We start from the raw sequence: 13,014 nt of genomic DNA on the forward strand, positions 1-13,014 counted from the left end.
TTTCCCAGAGTCTTTTTTTCAGACTTGGTCTGAGCCAAACAAGAAAATAACACATTGTTACATTTTAGTCCTGGTTTGGTTCAAGTTCACACTGACACATTTACAATCTAACCAAAGTACATGAAAAATACATATGACATATTACTTTCATTTTGTGGGCCAGTGGTCAGAGCTGTCAGAGCTGTATGTGTTCACCTGGATGTAGTTTTACCTGGAAACATAACAAGAGTTGATTAAATAGTAAGAGGAAACCAGTGGCAAAAACTCCTCAACTGCACAAACCAGAGCAGTTCCGCTACAGACGTTACGAGGATAGACGTTAGATGCTTCACGTCCTTTGTTTGGCTCGTGTAGATGCCGTTGCTTTGTATTGCATTCACAAAATGTTCAAAAGTGAGCGTTCACACTTTCTTTAACAAACCCCGCTAACAGAGCAATCACACCAATTGTAATCACACCAAAACTGGCAAGTCTGAGGACACCCAAAGTCTGGGAAAGACAAATTCAACTCACTTTCCACTTTTAACATTTTCATTTAAGACCCCAAAAACAAGGAAGTAGCTTCATTAATTCCCACCAAAAGGGTTCTAGAGGTGATAAAGCATTAGAGCACATAAAAAGGGCTATCTGCCAATTACGACTTATTCATGGACGCTTATGTGACACAAGAACTATTTAGGAATCTTTACTATAGATACATACATATAGATATATGCTCTAGATAGACGTGCTATGAAGTTCCACTGCTTTAGAGAGCTACAGGGAACTGTGGCGTTTTCTTTACACCAGCTTTCATTTTTTGCTAGGCTACATTTACTTCTGCTTGATTTAGTATCCCACTGAAATAGCAAATATGTCGTCTGAGGATGGTTTGAGGCTACTTTTCCTTCTTAGAGAGAGAGAGAGAGAGAGAGAGAGAGAGAGAGAGAGAGAGAGATGCTCTATGGGTTTTGAGAACAGCGCTCTTTGTCTAATCCCTTCCTGCCTGGTCTTGGTGCCAGCCTGCTCTCTCTCTCTCTCTCTCACTCTCCACTGCACAAAAGCAGTGTTTGGGGTGGGCAGGGGTCAGGCTGGCAGTGGCACTGACCGCCAGGGTTTTCTCCTCCTGTTTCCGCACTGCCGATGCCAAGCCACTCTGCGGTGGGTGATGACTCAAAGAAAACTGCTAGAACATTGGGTGCTGAACATAAGGCCCCTCTGGAGCACGCAGACCCTTTTTAAAGACTCTGTATTTCCCTCTCCTGAGCTCATTCAAGCACAGTTAGGCATTGGCAGAGTTGACCTACACCTTCTCGTGGTGTCTTGCCCCGGACGCAGCAGTCACACACACATAAAGACTGAATGCCCCCTCTTGTCTGTGCGCTTTTCAGAGTAACTGTGGAGAAATGCTGCGTATCCGCCGGGTCCTAATGAACTCCCCCGAAATCATCAGCATCGGCCTGGTTTGGGACTCTGACCATTCAGACCTGGCTGAGGATGTCATTCACAGTCTGGGGACCTGCCTGCGCCTGGGGGATGTAAGATGTGCTCACAAACACATATACACTTAACCCCCTTCTCCCTGACAGCATGTCTCATAGGCCTTTACCACTTCTTTTGCTCTCATCACATACATGATAGCCTTAGAAACTGTAGGAACATCTTGCATATTTTCTTGTGATTTTACACATGAAAGCCAGATTTCTTTTGAGGAAAGCAACATCATGTGTAGACCCACTCTTCACAACAAGGGAGACATTTTAATGAACATCAAGCCAATGATCCAGCTGTTGTTCACAAATGTACTGTATGATCTTTATGTATGGGCAGATGTCATTTACAATTAATGTTGCAGAATGTTCATAAAATAACTTAAACCGGTGATGAATATAAACAGCATGTTGGAAAATCCTTATTCTTCATTAGAAACGATGGCTTCAGGCTTGGCTTACATGATTTAAGTTTAAGGATGCTGTCAAAAAAATGTAGGTATTATTCCCACTGTGGAGTCTAGAGGAATGTGACCTCTGATCCCACAGACATTAAATTCTGCAAGCTTCTGTATGAAAAGCACCACATTTGGTCAGTATTATTTTGACAGCATTTAATGTGGATCATCTGAGGTCTAAAGGTTTATTCACAATTTTGGTCTAGCTTTTTAAGTTTGTCTTATGCCAAACATTCCAGCTCCCTCTGTAATAAGGTCACATATGAGCACATGGAGCACTGTGAAAAGAGCTCAGTTTGCCTTAAAGCTAAAAGTTGAAGTCTTCATGTCTTCTTCATGTCCTTGTGAAAACATTCCTTCACAAATGAGTGTCCATTGGTCATTTTCACACAGTACATAAATGGACACAAGACTCCACCAATCACACACAGCAGGAGGCAGATGATGGGTATCTTGTGTAACTCTGGATATGAGTCACATACATACTCATAGCAGAATAGAAATAGGCAGACTCTACAGATTCTGGAAATGTTTGAAGCATACTTCTGCGTTGTAGTATTTCAACGATATTAACAAAAAGTTTGAACATTGAATTTGATGTACAGCACGTTCATCAACCCAGAGGGTTATTACAACCCACAGAGCCTGCTAATCAGCTTAATTGTAAGCAATTATATTAGCATTAATGCTACTATTCTTGGAACATTGGAGTTATTTTTAATTATTGTATTAATATTCTTAGCAAACAGCTTGTAATTCATTCTTGAAAAGTAAAATTGATAAATGTTAAGACTTTTAAACAAAAGTGGTCTTTATCCTTAGGGTTGGTATGTTTGAAAGTAACATAGTATTCACTTTGGCAGTGGACAGTGTATTTGCAGCTGAGCTCATGTGTGCTTCACATGGACCTTGCTTAGAAGATTACATCTCAGAAACGTTTAGCTTCAGTCATGTGACTTTTATGGATGTATTGCTGTATGGCATGTATTCATTGTACTGTCGATGTGGCCATATGAGTCAGGACGCCCTCCACCAGTGCTGATGAGTCAGTATCTCCCCTGATGATTTAGTCTCTCACTGAAGATTCATACAATGGAGTGGCAAACTGTGCGTTTGCGTCATGGACTGTTTGACTGGCTCTCACATCTCTTCTGTGTCTCCACCCCTAGTTGTTCTATAGAGTGACAGACGACCGGGCCAAGCAATCAGAGCTCTACCTTGTGGGCATGGTGTGTTATTATGGCAAACACTACTCCACTTTCTTCTTCCAAACCAAGATACGCAAGTGGATGTACTTTGATGATGCTCACGTCAAAGAGGTAACAGCAAGCAGCCGGCACTGTGTTTCTTCAATAATATTGCCACTCCTCAGTAAATAAAGGTAACTGATGGGTTTTTAACCTCCCTCCAATATGTGTGTGTCTGTTGTCAGATTGGACCCAAGTGGAAGGACGTGGTGTCGCGCTGTATAAAGGGACACTACCAGCCACTACTGCTGCTTTATGCTGACCCCCGAGGGACGCCTGTGTCATCACAGGATGTCCCCTCAGCTCAGCTGGATTTGCATCACTGCAGCAAGGCTGGCTATGACAGTGAAGACTCTGGTATGAGAAATAAATGGTGGATGAGGAAGGAGAAAAATTAGAAATAAATTGAGGGAGAATGTGCGAGTGAAAGATAAGGAAGCTGAAATGTAGGAATCATTCTTTCAGCTGGAGACATTTTATTTTGTAATATGTAAAGCACTTTGACTGGCAAATTCATAGGGGATCCAGTGTCTGTGTGGCTGACCATTCCAGTTTCAAGTTTCTCCACACTTTTGCATTTAATCATTTGCCAGTTCCACCCAATGGCTAGGTGTCCTCTCTCACACACACATGGTGGACAATTCTGCACCGCCATTCCACTTACCAACATGTGTTTTTTTGGATTGTGAGAAGAAACTGAAGCACTCTGAGAAAACCCACAGGAAACCAACACAGACACAGGGGGGAACACACCAAACATTTCACAGACTTTTGAGGGGATTGAACAGCAGAGCCCAAGCTCCTAGAGCTGTGTTGTGCCACTACCTGTTGTGCCACAGCGCCATCTTGGAGGAGAACACTAACCACCATCATGTATTCATCATGCTGAGAGATTGGGGAGAGGGATGACTATCTCACTCTCTTTAAGCCAGTTGTGTTCTCTTGTACTCTTGGATTTGGATGTGTACAGCAATGCCAGGGATTGAACTTGCTATCTTCTTGATGTAGCCCATGCTTAAAAAGTTGCTACACTCACATGTTATATTCAGCAGCAACTTGTAAACACAATTTATGAGTTCTGACCAAATCTGAAAAAAAGACTTTTAGAAACATATTGAAAAGCTGCTGTGAAATAATACTTTTGTGATATAAATATCTAAAAATATAGCTACAAATAGCTCAGGATTATTGGTAGTCTGGATGTAAATGTCAATGTAATGTGACAAAATGCCAGTGGTATTAGCAGGTTTGTTTGTTTGAGATCAATTATAACAGTTACTGTTACTGAGAGAGCTTTGGGTTCAGCCAATTACAGAAGGTCATTCACTCTGGAATCATTACTTGTCAGGTTTGAGGACTGCAGACATTGCAGATTTGTCCTGGGAATAATATCACGAAGCTCATTTGTGTACAAATTATAACCTCTCCCTAGATAAAACTAACCCAGCTCGATTTGGGTTAAAGTGAAAATAGATGAAAAATAGTCTGAAACAGCTTTCTGAACTCTGCTATTATTAGTTTCTGTGACTGTGTCTGTGCCTGAATGTTGTGGTTGATGTGTCTTCAGGGAGGGAGCCGTCTATCTCCAGTGACACACGCACAGACTCTTCTACAGACAGTTACAGTTACAAGCACTCCCGCTCACACCATGAGTCCATGGCCTCCCACTTCTCCTCCGACTCTCAGGGAACCGTGGTGTGTAATCAGGACAGCAGCGGCTCACAGAACAGCATGGACTCCGCAGGTACTGCTACCGCCACACAAACATACACACAAATATTTCTAATAGAGAACCACACTGGCCGTCACTGGAATTTTGGTTTTTAGTTGAGAAAGGTGTAGAATAGCCCTTTTATTCCACATTTTGGAATAAGTTCTCCAGTGTAGACTGAAAAAGTAAACATGAGATCTTTTAGATGTTTTATTTATTATATTTCAAATTTATAGAAAATTCTAGCTGTTGATTTTATTGAGACTTTCTTATGTTTTTGATTCTGTTTGTAGTTTTGGATGTTATACAACTGACCTAGTCATTTTAGAATCATCAACAGAGTGAATGTGCATTTCAACTCGTTCTTATATTTAAGTTTTCTTGTTCATGAATATGAATGAATATGGATAATCAGTTCACCTCAGGGAAAAATAAAATGCAGGGTTTAGATGAATTAATACAGGGCTGCAGGCTTGCCATCTTAACATTTTAAGTGACAGTACTTGTGTAGCATAAGAATTAGCTTGCAAATGAATATATTGAAAACATTTGGTAGTTTTTGTGTTGTATACGCAACAGAGGCTGTCTTCTCAGAAGGACTAATGAGCAAGTAGAACTAAAGGGTACATTGTTAACCTATATTTTTTTGCCTGTATTTTTGTAACAAAATGTAAAGATTCAAATCAGTTGTCAATGCCTTTTATCTAGGCGAGGTCCTCAAAGAGCAGCCCACCCCTATGTCCACACCTCGGCCCTCTTCCACAGGCCAGCTGCAGGACTATAAAGAGACCGTGAGTATCATGATCCACAGTCGGCCGCTCTCCTCCTCCTCCAGTTCGGGAGTAGGAGGGTCGGAGGCTGGTGCACGAGTTAGAGACTGGGAAGACGAGAGCACCAGCAGCGAGTCCAAGTCCAGTTCCAGCGGGGGGCGCTACCGGCCATCATGGAGACCCAGGAGAGAAGCCCTGAATATCGATAGCATCTTCACCCGGGACAGACCGAGGCAAGGTGGCTACAGCTCTCTGGGTGCCTCCCCTCTGCCAGAGGATGCAGCTGCACAAACGTTCGGAGAATGTATGTCAGGGCCAGGAACTGAGGATCCTAGAGCAGGACAGTCGGGGAATGTGACAGATGGGGCAGGGAGCGGGTCTGCTCTTGGGGTGGGGCATCTAGCTGCTCCTTCCGCACTGAGAGGTGTAGAGCAGCAGCCTCGGCTGATCCAGAGGATGGAGAGTGGCTATGAAAGCAGTGAGAGGAACAGCAACAGCCCCATCAGCATGGACATGCCTCTCACTGATACCCACAACATCAGTGCACCCAGGTACCATTCACTACTTCTTAAATATTAGGTTAGAGCGAACATATCAAGAAACAGTTTGGAAAAATGGAATTCAACAGCATTATGTTTGACATGTGAAGTAAAGAGTCTCTGTAATGTTATGGCTTCTATGTTTTTTGTTTTGTTTTTATTTTTTCAAATCAAATCTGAAACGATTAGAATTTATTAGATTTGGTTTGATTTTTTCAAAGAACTTAAACAAAAGAAGCAAAGTCCACACAGAGAATAATTTGGCTCATCAACTACATCTAGGGGAAGTGGAAATGTGTACGTTTTTCAACATTTCAATCTATGAGGCACAACAGAGTAGCCAGTCATAACAGAGATAATCAGTCTCATGAGCCTTGAAGACACAAATATAATAAGGGTACTTAATGAAATAAAAATATAATGCAAGAGAATAAGTCCTACTCAATGAGATAAATAGTGGCACAGCACAGTGGCACAACAGCTAGTGTTGCTGTCACATCTCCAGGGTCCTGGCTTGGATCATAACTTCAGATCAATGTCAGAGGAGTTTGGTGTATTCTCCCTGTGTCTGTGTGGGTTTCCTCCAGGTGCTCCGGTTTCCTCCCACAATCCAAATACACACGTTGGTAGGTGGATTGGTGACTCAAAAGTGTCCGTACGTGTGAATGAATGTGAGAGTGTGTGTGTGTGTGTTGCCCTGTGAAGGACTGGCGCCCCCTCCAGGGTGTATTCCCGCCTTGCGCCCAATGATTCCAGGTAGGCTCTGGACTCACCGTGACCCTGAAATGGATAAGCAGTTACAGATAATGAAAGGATAGATGGAGAAGTCCTACTCAATGAGATAAATAGTGGGGTAGCACAGTGGCACAACAGCTAGTGTTGCTGTCACATCTCCAGGGTCCTGGCTTGGATCATAACTTCAGATCAATGTCAGAGGAGTTTGGTGTATTCTCCCTGTGTCTGTGTGGGTTTCCTCTGGGGGCTCTAGCTTCTTCCCAAAGTTCAAAACCACATGCTGGTAGGTAGACTGACTATGCAAAAAAAAAAAGAGTGTGTACAGCCCTGTGATGGACTGGTGGCCTGTCCGGTGGCGGGGGTGTTCCGGGTAGCACCAATTGATTGTGGGTAGACTCTGGACACGTGCCATTCCTGAACTTGATAAAGCAGTTACAGAAATCGAATGAACTGAAAAAAGATCTTCATCATGAAGTTCAAACTACTATTCCAACATTAAAATTCATGAATAACTAGAAAAATTTACATAGTTATCAAGCATCTTGGATCAGTTCAAAACTCTTTCTGTGTGTGTCTCTCTCCGAATTGTGAATTTATAGTTGGGCAGTTTGAGAACATTGAGTTCCTGTATAGTGTGCTGTTTATATTGTGCAGAAACACTGTCATTTAATGAAATCCCCACTGAGACAGCGTGTCCTGTCTGTTTGATGACTGACTAATCAAAACACTGGAGAACTAGAGTCAGCGATCATGATCTCAGGACTGGAACACAACTTGGCAAGCACAAGTGCTTCCTTCACAGTGTCAGATAGGTAATATACACTGTTGGTGAAAAATTCACATTCATTTCTCTCTTTTTTTTTTAAATAGTACTGTTTTTCATAAACTTTTCAAAGATGAAATATAAATAGTGTCTAATACTTTTATTTTCAGCAGTTGCTTACTCATACGTGGGCTATATTTTGCAACATTTTTATGCCACGTCTATCAGCTTTGAAATAATTAAGTTAATATTTAAATCTGACTTAATTCAATTGCATATCTAAAGCAAACCTGTGCTGTGCAACTGAAAATAATTTAAATATAAAACAAAAACCATTGGCGCAGCGGGTAGTGTCGCAGTCACACAGCTTCAGGGACCTGGAGGTTGTGGGTTCAATTCCCACTCCAGGTGACTGTCTGTGAGGAGTTTGGTGTGGTCTCCCTGTGTCTGTGTGGGTTTCCTCTGTGTGACTGTCTGTGAGGAGTGTGGTGTGTTCTCCCTGTGTCTGTGTGGGTTTCCTCTGTGTGACTGTCTGTGAGGAGTGTGGTGTGTTCTCCCTGTGTCTGTGTGGGTTTCCTCTGTGTGACTGTCTGTGAGGAGTGTGGTGTGTTCTCCCAGTGTCCGTGTGGGTTTCCTCCGGGTGCTCTGGTTTCCTCCCACAGTCCAAAAACACACGTTGGTAGGTGGATTGGTGTCTGTAGGTGTGAGTGTGTGAATGAATGTGTGCGTGTGTGTGTGTGTTGCCCTGTGAAGGACTGGCGCCCCCTCCAGGGTGTATTCCTACCTTGCGCCCAATGATTCCAGGTAGGCTCTGGACCCACTGTGACCCTGAACTGGATAAGCGGTTACAGATAATGGATGGAAGGATGGACAAAAAATATTTCCCCCAAAATCTGTTTAATTTATACTAGCATATATAAAAAGTGTTTCTGGCCAAAGATAACTTTAAACACCTTAAAAGAATTAATGCCTGTGAGTGCTGATTAAATGCTTATAAAATGCAAGGGTCATCCCCATATCCAGTTCTGACACAAATACTTACAGGTATTATACTGATTTTGTATTTGATTAGTAGTATTACACATACCCATATCCATACTTAACCATATATAACCATTGCCAGGCTAAAACATTTGAACAGTGTACATTCAAGTATGAAAACAGAAGGCTGTCTTTACTTGGACTGAAACTGTTAAAAATACTTCAGTGATGGTTTACTCTAATCTTGATCATCCTCTTGTTTCTGCTTTAGGGAGGCTAGCAGTAAAAGGGCTGTGATCTCAGGGCCGTCCTGGCGCACTGTGCCCAAGTCCAAGAGCAGCAGTGCCATCCTGCAAGAACTGAGATCTCCGACCTGGAGCAGTAGCCCCACCAGCCTGGGTCAGCCTCAACATCCAACAGCATGCACATCTTTCTCTAACTGCTCTTACCAGCGTATGGACACAAATAGACAAACAAAAAAATACGGAAAGAAGAAACTGTTTTTAATGTTTTTAGAAGGACATTTACTGTAGTGTATTGTATAATGTAGTGTACTCACTCATGCCTTGTGTATGTGTGCAGGAGAGGGCCGCAGTGAGCTGGATGAACTGCAGGAAGAGGTGGCGCGCAGAGCGAGACAGCAAGAGCTCCAGAGGAAGAAGGAGAAGGAGAGAGAGGCAGCCATGGGCTTCAACCCCAAACCCAGCAAATTCATGGACCTGGATGAACTTCAGCACCAGGGTAAATACCCCACAAGCTCTGTAGACATACAGAGTGAGGAAAACACTGGAGTCCTAATTCAGGATCATCATGAAGAAGAGCTGTATTTTCGTTGCAAACTTATACATGGAAACAACCATCCGGAATTTTGGGAAATATACACATGGGCCGTACAATTAAGTTTAAGAACTTGTGACATAGATAAGGTTTAAATGTAGCTGTATTTGTTGTTGTTGTTGTTGTTGTTTGTTTTGTCTTCCTACCTCTCACTAGTCTTTTTAAGTGGGTTAGACTGTCTTTAGTGCTCTCAGAGAGAATGAGAGCGAGAGACAGGCAGAGAGGTACTGACAGAGTAAATGAAGACAGAGGGCAGCAGGGGGCCAGGTTGCCTTCTGCAGACCTGAATTGACTCACAGTACAGAAGTGAGCTCTCAGTAATCCGTCGTCTTCCACTTGAGCATGCTCCAAAGGCTCCTCTGTCTTCTGCAGGTGTGACCAGTGGAAGTTATCTAATTCAGTAGCACAACAGGGTCACGGGATTGAGGCAGATCTCTTCAGTAATAGAACGTTGGCTTAATGTATACATTCACTAATCATGCTAACTATGCAGAGATGGAAGAAGGCACCAATTAACACCAATCAACAATTGCAATAATAGAAGAGCTCTTTGAGGAACAAGCACATCCTGTATGGTAATGTACTAACAACAAATGCATGGTTATAGGCACCAATTAGATCTGTGTAATTTGCATAATGTGATCGAGACTTGGCACGATTCGAACTCCTGTCTTTAGTACAAAGAGATACACACATGCGGAGAACAGTTGAAACATTTTTCACTAAGAAATAGCTGGCTGTACCAGATGCTGAGTGTAGACAAACTATTCCTTTACTTCTGATTATATAAGTCAATGTAAGCGTGAGTATGTACTCAAACATAAATCACTGCTTTTCACAGTAGCCCTGCAGACTTTTTAACTTCCTGATTGCCTCCGAACTGATGATCACTGCATATCCCTGTCGTATAAAGTGATAGTGCTTTAAACTGTTAAGGTGTATTCGGGAACACGCCCGGCCTGCTGTGGCCAGTGTTTGTGTGTGTGTATGTGTTTTCAGTGGCCTGGCCTTGGTGTGTTAATTGCAGGGAAGGGGGGCAGTTTTGAGCGCTGCCTGGCTGAGGCGGACGCTCTGTTAGAGCAGTCTCTGCGCCTGGAGCAGGCTGGAGACCCAGCCGCCGCCCTGGCGCTCTCGCACCACGCAGTGTGTAAGTAATGCTGACCCAGACCCCGCCCCCTGCCTGTGTCTAACCCCACAAAAACCTCCCCCATTCCTCCTCCACCAAAGCTGCCCCCCTTTGTCCCACAGCTGCCCGCTTTTGCCTTTGTTTGTGAGCTTCTGTCTGTCCCTCTCCGTGTCCGTCCTAACCATTGTGTCGCTGTTGTCCTCGTCCGCTTTTCTACCTGAGTGTGTGCCTCTCTTTTTATCTCTCTTTTTCTCTCTCTCTCTGTGCCTGGGCAGGGTTACACAAGCAGGTCCTGACTGGCTCAGCCTAGGTGGATTAACACTACCGCTGATAGCATCACGCTATTGAAAAGCACTTGGCTTGGGTAGATGGGAAGCCCAATGTAAAACGGAGATGGAAGCAGCTTTATAGCCCAGTGGGTTTTGGAACATCTCATTCCGTGTGAGAGTTATCCGTTAAGAATGCCATTTGGATGGGCCTTTTAGCTTATGATGTTTTAAACCTGCATATCTAGAATGAAATTCATTCGGAATTTCAGGGCACAATTTTATGACCCCTCTAAGCCCCCATTTGATTGAATTAGACTACATTTAACTTTAAAGGTTGGAATTCTTGAACAGCTATAAAACCCAGTTGATATATACAGGGGTTGGACAATGAAACTGAAACATCTGTCATTTTAGTGTGGGAGGATTCATGGCTGAATTGAAGCAGCCTGGTGGCCAATCTTCATTAATTGCACATTGCACCAATAAGAGCAGAGTGTGAAGGTTTAATTAGCAGAGGGGCACAGTTTTGCTCAAAATATTGCAATGCACACAACATTATGGGTGACATACCAGAGTTCAAAAGAGGACAAATTGTTGGTGCATGTCTTGCTGGCACATCTGTGACCAAGACAGCAAGTCTTTGTGATGTATCAAGAGCCACGGTATCCAGGGTAATGTCAGCATACCTCCAAGAAGGACAAAACGCATCCAACAGGATTAACTGTGGACGCAAGAGGAAGCTGTCTGAAAGAGATGTTCCAGTGCTGACCCGGATTGTATCCAAAAAACATAAAACCATGGCTGCCCAAATCACGGCAGGATTAAATGTGCACCTCAACTCTCCTGTTTCCACCAGAACTGTCCGTCGGGAGCTCCACAGGGTCAATATACACGGCCGGGCTGCTATAGCCAAACCTTTGGTCATTCATGCCAATGCCAAACGTCGGTTTCAAAGATCTTGGGCTGTGGACAATGTGAACATGTGTTGTTCTCTGATGAGTCCACCTTTACTGTTTCCCCCACATCCGGGAGAGTTACGGTGTGGAGAAGCCCCAAAGAAGCGTACCACCAGACTGTTGCATGCCCAGAGTGAAGCATGGGGGTGGATCAGTGATGGTTTGGGCTGCCATATCATGGCATTCCCTTGGCCCAATACTTGTGCTAGATGGGCGCGTCACTGCCAAGGGCTACCGAACCATTCTGGAGGACCATGTGCATCCAATGGTTCAAACATTGTGTCCTGAAGGCGGTGCCGTGTATCAGGACGACAATGCACCAATACACACAGCAAGACTGGTGAAAGATTGGTTTGATGAACATGAAAGTGAAGTTGAACATCTCCCATGGCCTGCACAGTCACCAGATCTAAATATTATTGAGCCACTTTGGGGTGTTTTGGAGGAGCGAGTCAGGAAACGTTTTCCTCCACCAGCATCACGTAGCGACCTGGCCACTATCCTGCAAGAAGAATGGCTTAAAATCCCTCTGACCACTGTGCAGGACTTGTATATGTCATTCCCAAGACGAATTGATGCTGTATTGGCCGCAAAAGGAGGCCCTATACCATACTAATAAATTATTGTGGCCTAAAACCAGGTGTTTCAGTTTCATTGTCCAACCACAAAAATGCATTGTGCAATTACAGAATCTCCTCCAAAACATGTGGAAATTGTATTTTATGTCTATGTTGAAAACGGTTTAAAATGCTTCACCCTTAACCTCAACAAAGTCACAGTAACTATCAGTTCCTCAGTTTGTATTTGATACTACCCCATCAACAAGGATTTCTTAAGCTTTAAATGGGAAAAACGATTAACACAGTGCTTATAAACGTTCAATCAAGCAAACCAACCCCCAGTCATTGTTTACATGGTGCAGACGTAACCGACTGGTGAACTGACTCACTGTTCATGTATTCAAGTCTTCAATCAGAAATAGGGGATTTTCTGGATTCAGCCCTAAATACTTATAATATACTTCACACAATTTCCTTTAAGAATAATAGTGTTAGCACTGTATAATAGGAAATAAAATTCAATTGCAGTCATTAATCCAAAGAAGCGTAATTAGATATTTTGCCCAGATAATTCAGTCCTAATCAGATCCGCC

The 13,014-nt window shown here is 43.2% G+C and overlaps 1 protein-coding gene across 3 annotated transcripts in view; it reads left to right on the forward strand.

The window, feature by feature from the left end:
- usp54b (ubiquitin specific peptidase 54b) overlaps positions 1 to 13,014 on the forward strand; it is a 113,754-nt gene that overhangs the window by 88,369 nt on the left and 12,371 nt on the right. For 2 of the 3 annotated variants that reach the window (XM_066665008.1, XM_066665009.1), the window contains exons 8-15: positions 1,371 to 1,517; positions 3,097 to 3,246; positions 3,360 to 3,531; positions 4,742 to 4,918; positions 5,594 to 6,206; positions 8,945 to 9,072; positions 9,256 to 9,414; positions 10,538 to 10,657. In XM_066665008.1, the coding sequence (XP_066521105.1) occupies positions 1,371 to 1,517; positions 3,097 to 3,246; positions 3,360 to 3,531; positions 4,742 to 4,918; positions 5,594 to 6,206; positions 8,945 to 9,072; positions 9,256 to 9,414; positions 10,538 to 10,657 (1,666 nt within the window). The remainder of the gene's footprint in view (positions 1 to 1,370; positions 1,518 to 3,096; positions 3,247 to 3,359; positions 3,532 to 4,741; positions 4,919 to 5,593; positions 6,207 to 8,944; positions 9,073 to 9,255; positions 9,415 to 10,537; positions 10,658 to 13,014) is intronic. The other variant, XM_066665011.1, reaches the window with a different exon arrangement.

Source organism: Hoplias malabaricus, chromosome 3, assembly GCF_029633855.1.
Source record: "Hoplias malabaricus isolate fHopMal1 chromosome 3, fHopMal1.hap1, whole genome shotgun sequence".
NCBI lineage: Eukaryota > Metazoa > Chordata > Actinopteri > Characiformes > Erythrinidae > Hoplias > Hoplias malabaricus.